We start from the raw sequence: 19,861 nt of genomic DNA, 5'->3' as shown, positions 1-19,861 counted from the left end.
TATCAGATCTGGTTGTAGAATAAAAAGTGAAAATGTTTACCAAAACTTTAGCAAAAAGTTAAGCTTTGGTATTAAGCAATGCATATTAAGTTGAAATTTGCTTCTAGCAACCAAATCCCAAAACCCCTGTACTTATGACTCCCCATCACTGTAGTACTTCCTACTATCTTCATTGTACTTTTATTCCTAAGATAGGAAAGAGCTTTTATCCCTATTTTGCTTACTTGGTCGAGGTCACACAGGAGATGTGACAACAGGGAATTGAACGTGGGGATCCTAAGTCCTAGTGATTATTTCCCCTTCCACATCTACATCCCTAAAATAATGCTTCTGTTCAGCACTATTAAGGTAGCTACAAACAATTTCTAGACTTTAAATATGATATCTATAGTCATATGCAATTAGTATGTAGTATATTTCTTATGAAATGTTTATATATAATATTGCACATTTTGCCTTGAGCCTTTTTTGGGAAGGGTAGCATATACATTCAATAAAGAAATGATAAATAAAAAATAGGAATCTAGGAAAACATGCTCACTGTTGGTTATTGTTATAGATAGCAATCCCTATTCATACATTACCTATGTTTCTGCAGATAAAATTGGTGTTTTCATAATTAGCAGGACAATATAGCAGATCAAATTCCTGCCGCCCTATCCATAGCCGAGATGGGTCAAAGTGTACCAAGTTCTGACATGCATGAGATGGACCTTTTTTAAAAGCAGTCTGAGAGCTGTTACAGAAAAACTCAGGGTGGGATTATGTACTGCCATTAAGGTAGCCAAATACATTGAAGACATACACAGCAAATTGAAATAGTACCCTAAGTTCTGAAAACAAAATTCAGTGTCAAATAGCATGAAAATGACTCAAAATAATACACGATAGCATCATTCTATATGTGTGTCCTGATATTCATTCTTTTTTGGTTATCTTTCCTTGGAAGAATCAAAGAGCCAGAAAAGGGGAACAGAAATTATTAGGAACCTGTGAGGAAGGTGAACATAGTCAAGCTATTTTATTTAGAAAGGGAATGAGAAAGAGCAAATGTGATGGATAATATAAAACAAAACACAAGCCTTTTGCACCTTTTATTTCTTCCTTCAGAAAGGAACACTAGGGAAGTCTCTAAAATTAAACATCCCACACAGTTAATAAGAATATATTCATAGATTCATGGAAGGAAAGGAGTTAAACAATTGAGTAAAGCAGTATCTGAGAAACTCAGCCACAGGATAATATTGAAGCAAATAGCATGGACATGTAAATAGGATAAACATTTGAGGCTGGGAAGTAAAAACTAAGGGAACAACCTGCATTTTTTGCTTTTCCCATTTTGCCATCAACTTCAGTTAGATGAATAGGAAGCCTGTAACACAGTGTTAAATAATCATGATCTTCACCTTTTTTTAATATTTTCCATTGGCCTGTATTAGATGCATCATATCAGCCTAAAGAGAGCACTGGTCCATCCCAGAATGGAAATCTCTGAGAGGCTGTCACTTAGTAAAGTGGAGAAAAGTTGCAGAGTGTTTTCCGTGAAGGAAAAAGTTACATAAAGTCAGCTGCTGGGCCTCATGCCAGTACTAAAGAGAAGCAGGAGAGCAGTTTCTCAGCTTTTCTCAAGTAGAACTCATTGTATCACACCTTAGGACTCTATTAAGCAACACACAAACTCATAGTTACTGACCCATGAATGCCCTTTTCTCTCCGCAGACCTTTCCCTGAGGTTAAAGCTCAGTTCAAGAGCCTGGAGTTTTCAAATGTCCTCTTTTTTAAATGCCACTGAAAACTATATTTGGAACATCACTCAGTTTAAGAAAGCCAGAGTAAACTACAGGGCTAGCCCCATATAACAGTCTATACACACACAGACAGGCTTTGGCATGAACCTCTAGATTACATGGTTGCAGCTAGAGAGCATTAATGCTGTCCAATGCGTGGCTCCCTGAATCCAACTCTCTCCAACCAAACATGGTAACTTATAGGACAATTGTCAGCCAAGCCTGGCCTGCATCATAGCGCTTGCACAAGTTCATGGGGCCAGTTATGAATCAGTGACAAACTTCAAAGTGTGGAGGTCTGAGAAACTTGGCTGCTGTTCTAAATTTATGCAGTTTCAGGCAACCCCGTTTCCTTCTGAGCCCCAAAGTAGATAAATAATTTTAAGTCAGGATAGAATTTTTCTGGAATGTTTGCAACAAATTAGGCAAATGTGATGGCTGAAAAAGGTAGATAAACACATGATTCGGCAAACATGATCTTTAAAAATATATATTTTTCCCATTTCTGGAAAATGTTCCTTTTTTCTGTTGAGTTTATTGTCTCACTATTTTTGCCATTAATGAGATGGCACATGCAGATTTAAAGGGGGGTGATTTACTTTCTGGGAAATGTTCCTACATTTTGTTTTTGGTTGGTTGATTCCTCTTGGGGTCCCTGGTGTTATAGTATGGACCTTCTCTTTCTTCTTCAGTTTAATTTGGTGTGTGAGGATTCCTGGAAGCTGGACCTCTTTCAGTCATGTGTGAATGCTGGGTTTTTTGTTGGCTCCATAAGTATCGGCTACATAGCAGACAGGTATGTGTTGAAATATTCCCTTTGTGTGTTGAATATTTGTGGAGGTGGTTGTTTGGATTTTGCTTGTTTCGGTTTTGTATAAACAGTAATGACAGAAAGAGCAAACAAACGCACTGAAAACTAATTCAAATGGCCAGAAAGTCAGAAGAGACATTTCTCCAATGGTTGTTTCAAGTGCGGTTATACATGAACCCATAAAATGACATCACGGAGCTCCAGTTTTGCATGCTCTCTCAGCAACTCCATATTCCAGCTGCTGATTTACAAGCAAAAAAGATTTTTCTAACTGCCAGCTTTGCTCAACCAAACCTTTGCCTACATCGTGTTACATTGTGGGATGCAAAAAGACACCAAGAATAGGCTGATTGGGAAAAAAAAACCCCATTCACACACGTGTACAAGAGCCCTTAGTGTCTGGGTTTTCTCACTTATAAGTTGATAAAACAGCAGATAGAACGTGCTATGACATATCATGGCTTTACATGGAAAAAACAGCAGAAGCTTGCTGAGTAGAAGACAAAGTTTGTGAGAGGAACCTTGCAACAAGCTCAAAGCAATCTGTTATGGAAGGATGGATTTTTTTTTTCCTGTGTCCGCATAGCGTGGAGCCAGTGGAGGTGCACATCCAACCTTATGGATGCCTTGTGCTTCCGCTGCTGATTCCCTGCCCCCCTCAACCAAAGGTTCGGTTTCACTGGCACCTCATTGCCAAAGGATGCCCATGTCTGCAACTGCCCTGAGACTTTGCCTTGCACTCTTCCCTCAAGGCAGATTCCACAGCTCAGAGGTGGCTCTACAGGAGGTAATACAGCTTACTACCAATGCACCCAGACAGGTGCCACTGAATGAATAATTCAGTTGCACCTGCCATTGGCAGATTCATAGATTTCATAGACATTAGGGCTGGAAGGGACCTCGGAAGATCACTGAGTCCAGTCCCCTGCCCCAGGGGCAGGAAGACAGCTGGGGTCATAGGATCCCAGCAAGATAAGCATCCAGATGTCTTTTGAAGGAGGTGCTTCTTCTCCAAGGACAGACCTGGAGGAGCAGAATCCAAACCTGATTAGCAATTCCATTGATACACAAAGTAGAGTTAATCAAAAGCTTTTTGAGTAAATATTATTTCTTCTGAAAACGGACACTTTGCTGAAACTGGAGCCCTTGGGCTCCTATACACATGCAGGGAGCCTGCTCCAATGTGCTGGAAATCCAGCATAAATTAATGTGCTCCAGCAGAATCTAGTGTCACCTGTATCGGTGTCCCTACACTGAAAAATGGCAGCAGGGCTCTTTGAACTTAAGCTCTTTCAATGAGCTTTCATTCAATGTGCCTTGCCACCATTTTTCAGCACAGGGATGCTGATGCACATGACTCTTGGGTGCTTTTAATTAGTGTGGCTCACTAATTAAAGCCCCTCAGCCTCACCCCCCATGCCTCTCAGAGCACACCTAAAAGTGCCTCTTATTGTGGAAATGCATTAGCTTCGAGTATACTTTCACTAGGAAGATTACACTAGTCAAGGATGAAATTTCTGGTCAAAACCACATACAATCCAGAATAACCAAAAGCCACAGCTTGCAGGGTGTGGGAGACTAAGGTTCAAGTCTCGTCTTTGCTTGATTTGAAGCATAGACTTTCCTTCTTTTCTTGTGCAAAATATTGAGGTCTTGTCCTATATATCAGAGCATTAACAAGTGTTCCAACCTCCTATCTCCTCCCCTTCAAACAAGCAGCTTTATAATTCCTAGAGAGCTCTATTGTGGACCAAAAAGAACTTAGCTAGCTCACACACAAGGAGTGTTAGCAAAGCAAAATTCATAGAATCAATGAGGGGGAAGGGACCTAGCCAGATCATTGAGTCCGACCCCCTGCCATGGGCAGGAAGGAGCACTGGGGGTGGCAGGGGTCATAAGACCCCAGCCAGGTGCCTATCCAGTCTCCTCTTGAAGATCTCCAGGGAAGGTGAGAGCACCACCTCTCTGGGAAGCCTATTCCAGGCACTGGCCACCCTTACAGTGAAGTAGTTCTTCCTAATATCTAACCTAAACCTATCCTCCCTCAGCTTGTGGCCATTGTTCCTGGTGACTCCAAGGGGGGCCCTGCTGAGCAGACTTTCCCCAAGTCCCTGCTGCTGGCCCCTGATAGGGTTGTAGGCAGCCATAAGATCCCCCCTCAGTCTCCTCTTACAGAGACGGAAGAGATTCAGGTCCCTCAGCCTCTCCTCATAGGGCTGGCCATGGAGGCCCCCAACCATACGAGTGGCCTCCTCTGAACCCTCTCCAGGTTCTCCATGTCCCTCTTGAAGTGCGGCGCCCAGAACTGGACACAGTACGCCAGCTGCGGCCTGACCAGTGCCGCATAGAGAGGGAGCAAGACCTGTCTGGACCTCTTAGTAATGTCCCTGTTGATGCATGACAGGGTGCAGCTGGCTCTGCCTATTGCTTCGTCGCATTGGTAACTCATATTCATCCTGGAGTCAATCCTGACTCCAAGATCCCTCTCTGCCTCTGTGCTGCCAAGAGGGTCAGCCCCTAACCTGTAACCATAATGCTGGTTCCCTCTCCCCAGGTGCAGCACCCTGCACTTGTCCTTGTTGAACTGCATCTGTTCAGGTCCACCCACTTCTCTAACTTATCCAGGTCTGCCTGGATGCGGTCCCTGCCTGCTGGTGTATTCGCTTACCCCACAGCTTGGTGTCATCAGCGAACTTGAACAGGGTGCTCTCCACACCCTCGTCCAGGCCGCTAATGAAGACATTGAACAGCACCGGCCCAAGGACTGAGCCCTGGGGGACTCCACTGCCCATGCCCTCCCAGGTCGACATCGACACGTCCACCACCACCCTCTGGGTGCGCCCATGGAGCCAGTTTGCCACCCATGTGACTGTGCATTAGTCAATGCCACAGCCCCTCAGCTTGCCCATCAGAATTGGATGGGACACTATGTCGAAGGCCTTCTGGAAGTCCAAGAAGATGACATAGACTTCCTCCTTCCCATCTAAGCTCTTTGTTACCTGGTCATAGAAAGAGACCAGGTTAGTCAGGCAGGATTGGCCTTGCATGAACCCATGCTGGTTACCCCTCAACATCACTTCCCCTGCAGGGCTCTCACAAATGTGGCCCTTGATAATTTTTTCAAAGACCTTTCCCAGGATAGAAGTGAGGCTGACTGGCCTGTAGTTGCCAGGCTCTTCCTTCCTCCCCTTCTCGAAAATAGGGACCACATTGGCCCTTTTCCAGTCCTCAGGGACTTGGCCCAAGCACCAGTCGTCCTCGAACAGCCGTGCCAATGGCTCTACAATGACACCAGCCAATTCCCTCAGCACCCGCGGATGAAGGTCATCCGGGCCCGCCGACTTGGACACATCTAAGCCCTCCAGGTAATCCTTAACTAGGTCTGAACTAACAGTCGGGGGACTCGCATCCTTCCCAGGACTCTCTGCGCTATCATCCAAGAGCTCCCCATTGTCAGCAGACAGGAACACAGAGGCAAAGAACTTGTTGAAGAGTTCTGCCTTCTTTCACGCGTCTGTCACCATCTGCCCTGCCCTGCCCTGTCTTGCCTCGTAGGGGTCCAGTGTTACCCCGAGACTTCTTCTTGCTACCTATATACTTGAAAAAGGACTTTTTGTTATCCTTAATCCCAGAAGCTAATCTAAGATCCAGTGCTGCTTTAGCCTTCCTCACCAAATCCCTACAAGCTCGGGTCAGGGAGGTGTACTCCTCCTTTGTCCCTGCCCCCTGCTTCCACCGCCAGTATGCTTTTTTCTTTGCCCTCAGGCCAGCCTGGATATCCACGCTCAGCCATGTAGGTTTCTTGGACCCTTTTCCTGCCTTCCTGCGCAGTGGAATTGCATCCTGCTGTGCCCCAAGGATAGCCTCCTTGAGGAAGAACCACTTTCTTGGACCCCCATACTAGCTACCCCCTGGGCTCCGAGTGCCTCCCTGACTACCGCCCTGAGCACATTGAAGTTGGCTTTCATAAAGTCAAGCATTTGCGCTGTGCTAGTTACCCTCCCCACCTTTCTCTGAATAGCAAACTGGATCATTTCATGATCACTGTCCCCTAGCCTCCCTTGTACTAGCACCTCCCCCACCAGGTCATCCCCAGAGGCTAACACCAGATCCAGTATGGCATGTTCTCTAGTGGGGACGTGTACCTCCTGCACAAGGTGTAGGTCCTGTACGCACGTCAGGAACCCTCGTGAGTGGCTAGACCTGGCCAACTGCTCCTCCCAGTTGACGTCAGGGTTATTCATACCCCCCATGACCACAACATCCTTTGCACGCACGGCCTCCCCCAGTTGCCTGGAGAATTCCTGATTCTCTTCCTCTTGATGTGGTGGCCTGTAGTAAACCCCTACCTCCAGATCCCTCTCCCCCCGCCCTCCTTGGAGCTTGACCCACAGGATCTGTTAAGCCTTCCTCTGGTCCCATTTGGAAAGTAAAACTGGTATACTGTTTCCTAACCTACAGCGCAACCCCCCCACCTTTTTTCCCCTTAGTAGTGCAAAACAATTTAAAGAAAATATATGTAGTTGCCATATTTGGGACCACTCCAAAAGCACACAAGGAGCAGGTTTCTTAAAATAAAAGTGTACCAATTTTTACTTTCTAGAGTCGACCCAGACTAATGCCAGTTAGGAAGAACATTTCTTGGCGGTGGACCAATAGAAAGCATTATCCAGAATTGCACCACTTATCGCAGGGCACTGCTCAGTATGCTAATTTAACTGTGTGAAATTAATCAATGAAGAGAACAAGAAGTACTTACAGTTCCATCTCATTTCTAATGTGTTCATTTCTCCATAACCTCTGCGAACTGGTCCTCTCTATTCAGCACTGCTTAGGCCTCATTTAGGGTGTACAGTTTTGGACTCCATGTTTTAAAAGGACATGGAAAAATTAGAGAGGGTCCAGAGGCAGGTGACAAAGCTGATCATAAAGCATTCAGAAGGCAGCTGTACAAGGAGAGGTTGAACAAAATAGGCGTGTTCAGCTTAGGGATGAGGCACTTAAGAAGGGACTTGACAGCAATCTTCAAATACCTGAAGGGCTGCCATAAAAAGAGGGATAGCACCTTTTCTTTCTTGCTGCAGAGAATAGGACACAAATCAATGGCTTGAAGTTGCAGCAAAGCAAGTTTAGATTGGATATTAGAACACCAAGACTCTGGAATAGACTGGCCAGGGAAGCTGTGGACACTATCACTGGCAGGGTTCAAGACAAGGTTGCTCAGCCACTGATCAGCAGGGATCCTGGTTTTCCCTGATAAAAAATGCAAATTCTCTAATAAACCCCCCCAAAATCTGTGATTAAAATTAAAGGCCACCGAGAGCCCCCCTGGCCCTGTTCATGCCTCTCCCCACCCACAGCCCCCACAGCCTTGCTGGTGCCCCTCACCCCCCACCTACATCCCCTGCTCCCCCAGCCCTCCTGGAGGGGCCTCTCAGCTGCCAGAGCTATGGACCTGGGTCCACAGCCCTCTGCCCCCACTCCCCCCTGCTGTGGGCTCAAGTGGAGGGGGTTCTGCCATTGCACACACTCCCAGGGGGGCAAGGGATAGGGGTGTTCCTCCCTTAGTGCAGGGGCTGGACTACATGATCTCTCTAGGTCACTTCCAGCCCTACTTCTCTCTGATGCTATGATTATCCTAAGCGATCCAGAATGCAGCAAAGAAAAAAGAGATTGCAGAGTTATAGATGTTTGGGGCTAATGCAAACAACTAGAAGTCTTCAGACATAAGAACTGAAATGAGTAAGACAACTGTAAAATTGGGGGGGTAATATGTTTCAATATTTGTCCTCTACTTGCCAAAAAGTAAAAGAGAAGGAGAAATGTAATTGAGCTTTCCCATGTATGGGATGTCTGCAGTTTGCTTTATATAAAACAACCCTCAAAAGTGATTTGCGGCATAGGCGCCAATGTTAGTTTGTTATCAGTGGGTGCTTCCCTCCCCCACCTCCTCCCGCTGAGCTGAGCTGAGCCCTGTGCCAAGCCCTGAACAGGCCCCAAAGAGGCAGTACATTATTTCAACCTGCATAGCTCATGGGTGCTGAGTACCCGCTCATTTTTTTCAGTGAGAGCTTGAGTCTCAGAGCACCTATGATTTGGGGTATATGGCTAAAAAGCATAATGTAGTGCTATGTGAGATACCAGGTCTCAATACCTTAAGAAACTAGGACATTTCAGAAAACACAGTGCCACATAGACATACTCTTAAAAGCTTTATGGCAGGTTTAAAAAAACCAACACTTAGGCTCCCTTTGATTATAACAGGAGTTAAGTGCCTATATATCTCAAACCACTCAGGTAGGGCAGTCTTCCAGCATTGTAACAACTCTTTCTTTTGGAAACATTTGCTTTTGAAGGTAAGTGGAGCCATGCTAACACAAGGAAGAAACACAGTTGAAAAGGAATACAGCTCCATCATGAAATATTTGAGTTGTATAGATGGAGAAGGTTGAACAAAATGAGGCAAAAAAGTGTTACTAAACAAGGCCCATAGAAATTTAGAAAAATAGGGTTAGACGAGACATCAGAAAGTCATCTCTTGCAAACACTTGCTTGAGGCAGGTTCATCCCTCAGCCATCCCCGACAAATATTTGTCTAACCTGCATTTAAAGGGTTAATAGGGATAAGGTTTCCACATCTACGTAATCTGCTAGATAAGGTTTCCACGTCTAGAATTGCCTATATCCACATCCAGGCAATCTGCTGCTGGTTTTGTTTCTCCATCTCCCTCTCTAGGTGCATGTCAGTTTGTTTCTTAGGATTTATGATTTTCTCCCTACTTGTTTGTTATTAGGCCTGTGTGAGTCAGCAGCGATCTGATCCGGCTTTGGATCCGGCCGCTTCGGATGGCCACAATCCGATCCAGAGCTCTAGATGGGGTTCCCACCTTGATCCAGCCGAAGCAGCTTCGGAGCCGCCTTGGAGATCTGGCCATAGGGTATAATGGGAAATCAATGAAATAGCTATAACTTTGTTGTTTTTTGTCCAATTTGGATGAAACATGCAGGAATGGTAGCCTCTCCTAAGATCATGAAGCCTGCCAAATTTTAAGAAGATTAGTGCAGGGGTTTGCGGAGAACTGTACCCCAAATTCTTGAAATTGATATGGACATTGGAGTCAGGCGTGGACTGGCCAAGTTCGCCGATGACACCAAACTTTGGGGCAAAGCGTCCACATCAGAAGACAGGCGGGTGATCCAGGCTGACCTGGACAGGCTCAGCAAATGGGCGGACGAGAACCTGATGGTGTTTAACACCGAAAAATGCAAGGTTCTCCACCTTGGGAGGAAAAACCTGCAGCATCCTTATAGACTCAGCAGTGCTATGCTGGTTAGCACTACGGAAGAAAGAAAGAGACTTGGGGGTCATCATTGACCACAAGATGAACATGAGCCTGCAATGTGATGCTGTGGCTAGTAAAGTGACCAAAACGCTGGCTTGCATCCATAGATACTTCACAAGCAAATCCCGGGACATCATTCTCCCCTTGTACTCGGCCTTGGTGAGGCCGCAGCTGGAGTACTGCGTCCAGTTTTGGGCTCCACAATTCAAAAAGGATGTGGAGAAGCTTGAGAGAGTCCAGAGGAGAGCCACCGCATGATCAGAGGTCAGGAAAACAGACCTTACGATGACAGGCTGAAAAGCGTAGGCTCAGGGGTGATCTGATGGCCACCTATAAGTTTATCAGGGGTGACCACCAGGCTCTGGGGGAACGTTTGTTCACCAGAGCGCCTCAAGGGATGACAAGGTCGAACGGTCACAAACTACTACAAGACCGTTTCAGGCTGGACATAAGGAAGAATTTCTTTACTGTCCGAGCCCCCAAGGTCTGGAACAGCCTGCCATCGGAAGTGGTCAAGCACCTACATTGGACACCTTCAAGAGCAAATTGGATGCTTATCTTGCTGGGATCCTATGACCCCTAATGTCTATGAAATCTATGAAAGTCAAACTCATGTCACGGCTGTGTGTTACAACACAGTGGGGTCAAAACTGCAGGGGTGTTAGCTCTTACTGAGGCTACAAAGCCTGCCAAGTTTCCAGGAGATTGGTACAGGGATTTGGGGGGAACTGCACCCCAAGCTACAGACAGGCAAAACTTGTGCCATGGGTGACCCTGCGTGTGCTAAGCCACAGCGGGATGACAGCTGCAGGGATGGTGGCCCCTGCTGTGACACCTGCTAGCTGTTGAGGAGATCGGTGCGGGGGGGTCTGGGGCCCTGCACCCCTAGCTGCTGACTGGCAAAACTCGTGCCAAGACTGTGTCTGTCTAGGTGCAGTTGGTTGTCTGTATTGAAACTTTCCTCTCCTTAGCCTGGTTTTGTAGGTGCTAATTGATGCTCCTTAAGTCATTATGTAATAGCTAGGTCCTGTGTATTGAGTGAGTCCCTGAGGGAATCATGATTGATTAACTGGGAACTGGTAACAACAGCTCAGCAGCCAGGCCTGCAGCAGTGTCTCCCCTTCCCGCTCCAAGCCAGCCACAGTCAGTCCTACAGCAACCATGGCACCAGTTTTGCTTGTCCACAGCTTGAGGGGCAGTTCCCCCCCAATACCCTGCACTGATCTTGAAACCTGGCAGGCTTTGTGGCCTCACTAAGAGCCACCACCCCTGCAGTTTTGACCCCCCTGTGATGTAACACATAGACGTGACAGGAGTTTTGCTTTCACTAATTTGGGGTACAGTTGCCCCAGAACTCCTGCACCAATCCTCTTGAAACTTGGCAGGATTCATTCTCTCTGCAGAGTCTACCACCCCTGAAAGTTTCATCCAAATCGGACAAAAAACAACAAAGTTGTTTATTTTTTCCCCATTCTACCCTATGGCCGGATCTCCGAGGCAGCTCCAAACCACTTTGAGAAGCCGAACGAGGCTGGCGCTTCAGCCTGGACGTGCTGCTTCGGACCCCAAAGCGTCTGAAGCTTCTCCGGATCCGAAGCTCCGTCCAAAGCCCCGCACAGCCCTATCCGTTATCTACTCTTATATACACCCTTAAGAATATGACCAAGTTTCCACTTTTTGTAAGATCTGTGTCTGTGTTATAAGTTTTGAAGACGACAGTGTTTAGCCAAATCCATCTCTTAACGCACTTCCTACCCTTTCTTCACATCAGGATAGCTTGCTTTTGTGCTTTTAATATGGTCTCAAAAGAGCAAGCAACTTCCTAGGTCCCCTTAACCTGTTAGGTTTGCCTCTCTCAGGATCCTGTCCACCGGTTCTCAAATTAAGTCTATTTATCTGAAGTCCAATTATTTTATTCTGTTATCCTCCTTTCTTCCTTTGTTTAGGGACCATAAGTGCTCTCATTTCATCATCACTGTCCCCCAAGTTGCCTTCTTCCTTCTTTAGCTTCTCAAACAATCCTACTAAGAAGCAGTGAATCAAAGGGGCTGTCCAAGGTTATACCAAAAAGTTATCTTCAGCAAAACCCAAGAACCTGTGGGATTGTCTGTGCACTGCTGTATTACTCTCCCAATAGATATCACAGTAATTAAAATCCCCACATATAAACGCTAAGTCCCATGAATTGAATGCTTCAGCTAGTTGTTTAAAAGATAAAACACACATCTCACCCACCTCCTCTTCTTGATTTGGTGCTGATCAGATAACCACCATGACTCTGTCTTCCTATTTTCCTCTTAGAGCCAGAATTTCAATAGGTCTACCTCCTAGTTTGTTTTAGATCTCAGAATAAGCATACAGGCAGTCCTTGGACTTACAACACCATTGGTTCCTGAAAACCGTGTCTTAAGTCAAAATGTTGCAACTCAGAACCAATTTTCTCATAAAAAGCAATGTCATAAATGGAGGATATGTTCCTGAACCAAGAACTGATACCCTGTTTTCACCAAAAATACCCCAGGATTTTGTACTCAATCAATTATAGATGAGTAATATAGCTACATTAATGTATTTATATTGTAAATAGCAATCATATTGATTTGGAAGGACTTCTTTGAGGTGACTTTGCTGGACTTTTTGAAGGGCTCTTGGATGGAGTCTTCTCAAGAGTCTTGTCTGCTTTCTTAAAGAAAGTGTCCAAGGAAGTTTGGACAGATGTTCTCCGGGGTGGGTGAACTTGTTCACTGGCATGGCATCGCATCAGATCAAGCATTGTAAGTTGAAACTGACATCAGAAAGTTGAAACAGGGTGTCAATTTATAAACCTTGTAAGTGCGAAACGTTGCAACTTGAACCATTGTAAGTCAAGGACTGCCTGTACTTATATATATTTTAATATAGAGAATTTTCCTGCTTATCCTTCTTGAAAGGGTTATTCATACTTATATTCCAGACTTGAGAACTACCCTAACTACATAGGTTAAATAAAAAAAACAGAGATGAATAATATAGGTCAGACAGCTACCAAAAGATGTCTTCAGAGCCTATTAGCCAGATAATTAAGCAGTCATGGCAAAATGTGAAAACATATGTGGGGGAAAAGGAACCTACCAAGAATCTACCAAGACCAATTTACACTGTAAAGGGGAAATCTGTAAATGTTTGCATTGGAAGGGACCTCAAAGGTCATCTAACTTAACCATTGCAGAAGTGCAGGAATTCTTATTCCTTGCTGGAAAACAACCCTTTCCTTTATAACAAGAGAAACTGGTAAGCAGAGAAAATGAATATACAAAAAAATGATCCCTGAGCTGTCTCCATGCACACTGGACCACTTCATCAGTAAAGGAGAGGTAGAAGAAATGGCTGGGTGACACCTTAGAGACTAACTTGTCTAAAGAAGCATGAGCTTTCATATCAGACAAAGTAGGTTGCTGTCTACAAGAGCTCAGGTCTCTCTGAACCTATCAGATTAAGGTGCCACCCCGCCTTACATTCTTCCTAACTTTAGCTTAATACTTGACTGAAGAGATTAACTACCTCTGTACTCATAAAAGCGGGGGTGAAATTGGCTATCACTCCCTAAGAAGAGTAAAGTTGTTCAGTAGGCCACATTCCCCTGCTTGAACCTGGTAGAAGAGAGGGCAATTTGGGGCTAAAGAAGAACATCCCTGAAGCATGCTGTGAGCTGCTTATACCCACTCGACACAGAGGGTCCTTAGAGTTTATCATCTGCCAGTGTAAATAAGAACACCTCCCCTGTCCTGAGATTTAAAATACAGCCCCAGGATCAGCACAGTCACAACTGGCTCCTTTGTAAACCTCCGACACCCCTAGACCCAGCAGAAAGGTGTGGGGAGCTGTGAAGCCAGCTCCTGGGGCTAACAATGGTTTCTGCATGTATTCTCTCCTGTGTAAAATCTGCTCTTTAAACTGCAGATGAGAACCATCACTTCTGCCAAACTCTGGTTTTTGTTTTACCTTCTATCAGCCCCACAAGCCATGACTAGCTCGCGGGACAGCTGCACATCAGACTGTTTGGATTTTCCCACAAATTAAACAAGCGAATTACTAAAACTAAAAATGTTTGGGGGGGTGGGGGGGGAAGTCTCCCATTCAAGCTGCCATATAAACATGTGGGCACAGGGTAAGGAAGTTACCTAAAACTTGGGGATAACACAACTATAGGTCCAACAGGAATCTTTCAGTATTTTCTCTGTAGAAAGTGTAAGGAATAATTCCTCAGGAATTCATGCTTTAGTTGAGGACTCCAGCTGTTGAGGTACAACGTTAATCCATAACATGAGAAACTTTGCCAAACAAAAGCTAATAATAGCTTTTCTAAATACAACAAATTCAAAGCACTGCTTTTTAACTTGGACTAGCCAACGTTGTAATTTCCCCTTTATATGACTCAATTCAATTATTTTTTTCTCCTCTGCAGATTTGGGCGTAAACTATGCCTGCTAATTACAATCCTCATAAATTCCATTTCCGGCATTCTCATGGCCTTTGCACCAAGCTATACCTGGATGGTTATCTTCCGTCTGATACAAGGACTGGTCAGCAAAGGGGGATGGTTAACAGGCTACATCCTGAGTAAGATTCATTGCACATACAGCTTCTGAGAATAAACCAATGGTTTAGCGCAGCGGCTGACAAGTTTTAATAAGTCCCCAGACTGGCACAACCCGGCTCTGGTTTGACACAGGCCAAGTGGTTTCATTGCAATCAGTAGCAGGGAGCTTTGCCAAGCATAGCAAAGCTATGGGAACTGAACCATGCTACCACCACTTCCCCCAGCTCCCTCACTCCCCAGCTGCAGCTGCAACATAGCTTCCAGCCAGTAGGGAGCTGCATCAGGGTTGAGCAAGACTGTATCTTCACTGATGCCATTTCTACCCACCCTCTCCCCCACAACCTCCCAGATGCGGTGCATCTCCCCACCAGCTTGAAGCTGCACCAATGCCACATCCATGGGGGAAGTAGGGGTATGGGTGTAGCTTCTAGCTGCATGGCTCAGGCACAGACACAAGCACAGGCAACCCTGCAGCTGTTCAGGCTTGATCCAGTGGCTCCATGGGTTTGAAAGTAGGAGTGAACACATCTGTTTTTGTATTGATGAATGTAAGGAATTATGAGCCAAATAGGTAACCTGACAGAATCATAGAAGTAGGGTCGGAAGGGACCTTGTAGATCTTCAAGTCCAACCCCCTGCCTGGGCGGGAGAAAAGACTGGACTCAAATGAGTCCAGCCAGGTAGGCATCAAGCCTCTTCTTAAAGACCCCCAGGGTAGGAGCCAGCACCACTTCCCTAGGAAGTTGGTTCCAGATCCTAGCCTCCCTGACTGTGAAGTAGTTCTTGCGGATGTCTAATCTAAACCTACTCTCCAATAATTTGTATCCATTGTTCCTTGTCATGCCAGGGGGCGCTAGGGGAAACAGTGTCTCCCCCAAACCCTTCTGGTCCCCCCTAGTGAGTTTATAGACAGTCACCATGTCCCCTCTCAGCCTTCTCTGGTGAGGGCTGAACAGGTTTAGGTCCCACAGTCTTTCAACGTAGGGTCTGCCCTGCAGTCCCTGGATCATGCGGGTGGCCCTCCGCTGGACCCTCTCAATGTTGTCCACATCCCTCCTGAAATGGGGCGCACAGAACTGGACACAGTACTCCAGCTGTGGCCTGACCAGCGTCGCATAGAGGGGGAAGACCACCTCCCTGGCTCTACTTGAGAAGCACCTGTGGATCCACGACAAGGTCCGGTTAGCCCTGCCAACCGAGACCTCGCATTGTCGGCCCATGTTCATCTTGGAGTCAATAATGACTCCAAGATCCCTTTCCGCCTCCATGCTCTCAAGAAGGGAGTTTCCCATCTTATAAGTGTGCTGCTGGTTACTACTGCCTTAAGTGCAGCACTTGTCAGTATTGAAACGCATCCTGTTTAGGTCAGCCCACCCCTGTAACCGATCCAGGTCTTGTTGCAGTCTTTCCCTCCCTACTAGCACGCTCACCTCACCCCAAATTTTGGTATCATCAGCGAATTTAAACAGGTTGCATTTCACCCAGTCGTCCAAATCACTGATGAAGAAATTGAACAGCACAGGCCCCAGGACCGAGCCCTGGGGGACTCTGCTGCCCACTTCCCCCCAGGTCGAATATGACCGGTCCACCACCAACCTCTGAGTACGACCCTTGAGCCAATCTGCAATCCATCTGACTGTGTAGGCATCAATGCCACAGTCGCCTAGTTTTTTAATGAGGATGGGGTGGGAGATGGTGTCAAAGGCCTTGCTGAAGTCTAGAAAGACTACGTCCACGGCGACACCTGCATCCATTGCCTTTGTGACCTGATCATAAAAGGCAATCAGGTTGACCTGCCCCTAATGAAACCGTGCTGGTTGCCCTTGAGCATCATCCCTGAAGCCGGCCCATCGCAGATGTGCTCCTTGAGGATCTTCTCAAAGAGTTTCCCTAGGATTGAGGTAAGACTGACGGGCCTATAGTTGCCCGGATCCTCTCTCTTCCCTTTTTTGAAGATGAGGACCATGTTAGCTATCTTCCAGTCATCTGGCACCTGGCCCGAGCACCACGAGCGCTCGTAAAGCCGTGCCAAGGGCCCTGCAATAACCCCAGCTAGCTCCCTCAACACCCTGGCATTTTCCTCATGAGTTCCCTCCCAGTCTCAGTTTTCTATGGTTGTCTGAATAATAAGCACATATTAAATCTATATCCAGATACACAGACATGGATTACTTTAAAATAGCTGTGAAGGGACATTAAATTTGTGAAAGCTGAGTATGTGGCCAGCTTGCAGAGATAGGATAGTAAAATTCACATTTTGAATCTCAGACTTTTTTTTTGTGAAACATATTGCTGCCTCATTTTCCACAGCTTAAAAAAGAGTTTTGTTTTTCGAACAGTTTGAGTTTGCAAGTGACAATATAACATATTTGCTTTCAACATTACTAAGTTCTTAAATACAAGCAGTGAATGGGCCAAGACATCAATGGGTGAAACCGCAGCTCATTATAGATTTCATAGACATTAGGGCTGGAAGGGACCTCGGGAGATCATCGAGTCCAGCCCCCTGCCCAAAGGGCAGGAAGTCAGCTGGGGTCATAGGATCCCAGCAAGATAAGCATCCAATTTACTCTTGAAGGTGTTCAATGTAGGCGCTTGAACCACTCCGCTGGCAGACTGTTCCAGACCTTGGGGGCTCGGACAGTAAAGAAATTCTTCCTTAGGTCCAGCCTGAAACGGTCTTGCAGGAGTTTGTGACCGTTCGACCTCGTCATCCCATGGGGCGCTCTGGTGAACAGATGTTCCCCCAGATCCTGGTGGTCACCCCTGATAAACTTGTAGGTGGCCATCAGATCACCCCTGAGCCTGTGCTTTTCCAGGCTAAAGAGTCCCATGGCTCTCAGCCTGTCATCGTAAGATCTGTTTTCCTGACCTCTGATCATGCGCGTGGCTCTCCTCTGGACTCTCTCAAGCTTCTCCACATCCTGTTTGAATTGTGGAGCCCAAAACTGGACGCAGTACTCCAGCTGCGGCCTCACTAAGGCCAAGTACAAGGGGAGAATGACGTCCCGGGATTTGCTCGAGAAGCATCTATGGATGCATGCCAGCATTTTGGTCGCTTTACTAGCCGCAGCATCACATTGAAGGCTCATGTTCATCTTGTGGTCAATGATGACCCCCAAGTCTTTTTCTTCTGTAGTGCTAACCAACGTAGCACTGCCGAGCCTATAAGGGTGCTGCAGGTTTTTCCTCCCAAGGTGGAGAACCTTGCATTTATCGGTGTTAAACACCACGAGGTTCTCGTCTGCCCATTTGCTGAGCTTGTCCAGGTCAGCCTGGATCACCCGCCTATCTTCTGGCGTGGATGCTTTGCCCCAAAGTTTGGTGTCATTGGCGAACTTGGCCAGTCCACTCCTGACTCCAATGTCCACATCGTTAATGAAGATGTTGAACAGTATGGGTCCCAGGACAGAGCCTTGAGGGACCCCACTGGTCACAGGGCACCATGATGAGTGACTGCCATCAATCACAACCCTCTGGGTCCGACCACGAAGCCAATTTCCCAGCCAGCGGATCGTGGTGGAGCCAAAGCCACAACTGGGCAGTTTGGCCAAGAGGTGATCATGGGATACCAGATCAAAAGATTTTTTGAAGTCAAGATATATGACATCAATCTCTTCTCCCTTGTCCAGGTGATAGGTCACCTGGTCATCGAAGGAAATGAGATTGGTCAAACAAGACCTACCCGCAACAAACCCGTGCTGGCTATCCCTTATGATGTTAGCCTGGGCCAGTCCCTCAAGGATGGCCTCCTTAATAAACTTTTCTAAGATCTTCCCCAGGATAGAAGTCAGGCTAATGGGCCTGTAGTTAGCCGGATCCACTCTCCTCCCTTTCTTGAAGATCGGCACCACATTGGCCTTCTTCCAGTCTTCGGGCACTACACCAGAGCGCCAGGAGTTTTCAAAGATCCGTGCCAGGGGCTGGGCTATGACGCTCGCCAGCTCCTTGAGTACCCTGGGGTGCAGGTTGTCAGGGCCAGCTCCCAGGATAATAATAATAGCAAAACTCCCAGGATCTACATGTTGGTTACATCAAGTACAAAGAAATACATATTTCATCATAATCCCTGTAACCTTAAATGGACATGCAAACAATCCTATTCATTTGCCTGTAGTCTCAAAACACAAACATAATAAAAATGTCATTCTGAAAAATAAAAATGGATATTCAAACATTAATGATACTGAGCTGCTTCTAATGCAAATCCACATACCAGACATCAACCATACTATACGTTTTCCAATTAAAATACTTATGCACATTCACAAGAAATAACTATTATACAAAGTTCTACCAAAAATCCCCAAATGTTCTACTTAGTTGAAAGTAAATATTTAGATTGTGAAATTGCTGTTAAAGTTGTGGCTAGCAACCAGCTATGGAGGACACCAGAACTGTTGTAACATTTTCAAAATCTTCATGTTTGCGAAATATCAAAACAAGATTGTTATGGCTCATCCTAATTTATATTCTCCTTGCTCTGACTTATCTTTGCTCGACACGCAATAATGGCCCTCTTCTCCTTCAAATGGCCCTGTACTGGAAGGGAAGGAAAGGGAATGTTTTGGGTTTGGCTTTGTTATGATCAGGTTAATCTATTTCAACTGTCCCTTACTTAGTCTGGATAACTTCACTTTGCTCCAGAGATTTACAGCCCATTTCCTTTTTTAAATGTATCAGTTTCTTTTATGTAATATGGTTAAACAAAAGCAATTGTTCCAGTGGTCTAAAAGATAAGCAAAGCTGTGGAAGTGATACAACACAGAATGATCAGCTCAGCAGCAAGGATGGGCCTAAGTGAGTTTTGCCACAGCTTTGAGTTTTAATATTACTCAGCTTAGGCTGTGTCCGCTCTTGTTCCTTTCCCAGACCTAAGGCTTCTAATATCCAAAGGTTTGTCTTGTATCTCTCCCAATTATAAGATTGGCCCAGTAAAAGATATTAAACAAAATCCTGCCTTTTGCATATTCCCCGAGCCATTGTGGTTCTGTCACCACCGCTACCGTGTAGGTTAATGGACTAAAAGAGACCTCCAAGCTCAGCAGATCCTATTCTTGAAGAATACATTTAATTATTCAAGTTACTCCCCGTCACTGACCAGAACTGTAACTTAAGAGAATTTTTCAGCAGACATGCAACTAGTAAAGTTTGTGCCCTGGGCCAGCATTATACAATTTTGGTGGGCACTGTCAAGTCCCCTTCTGGACCCCTCCACCTCCTGTGGCACAGCTTGCCTTGGCACGTCCTCTTCTTTGCCCCTGAATTGTTTATCTGCACCAACCTCCAACGCCCCCAAATCCACCTACTGCCACCCTCCTTCCCTGCTCTGTGCTGAAGA

At 45.9% G+C, this 19,861-nt stretch overlaps 1 protein-coding gene and 1 long non-coding RNA gene across 4 annotated transcripts in view; one reads left to right on the top strand and one right to left on the bottom strand.

Moving 5' to 3' along the window:
- The window catches only part of LOC149873310 (uncharacterized), a 50,068-nt gene that overhangs the window by 13,772 nt on the left and 16,435 nt on the right, over window positions 1–19,861 (bottom strand). The window lies entirely within an intron of this gene.
- Window positions 1–19,861, top strand: part of LOC149873311 (solute carrier family 22 member 2-like) — a 44,325-nt gene that overhangs the window by 10,364 nt on the left and 14,100 nt on the right. For both annotated transcript variants that reach the window (XR_016441777.1, XM_090042436.1), the window contains exons 2-3: window positions 2,480–2,583; window positions 14,386–14,540. Coding sequence is in view for 1 of the 2 variants with exons in the window: in XM_090042436.1 (XP_089898562.1) it covers window positions 2,480–2,583; window positions 14,386–14,540 (259 nt within the window). In the remaining variant the exon portion in view is untranslated. The remainder of the gene's footprint in view (window positions 1–2,479; window positions 2,584–14,385; window positions 14,541–19,861) is intronic.

This window comes from Crocodylus siamensis, chromosome 1 (genome assembly GCF_052110815.1).
Source record: "Crocodylus siamensis isolate JL-2025a chromosome 1, ASM5211081v1, whole genome shotgun sequence".
Lineage (NCBI taxonomy): Eukaryota > Metazoa > Chordata > Crocodylia > Crocodylidae > Crocodylus > Crocodylus siamensis.
Note: the sequence above shows the minus strand (reverse complement) of the source record. Positions and strands in the feature narration are given on the sequence as shown.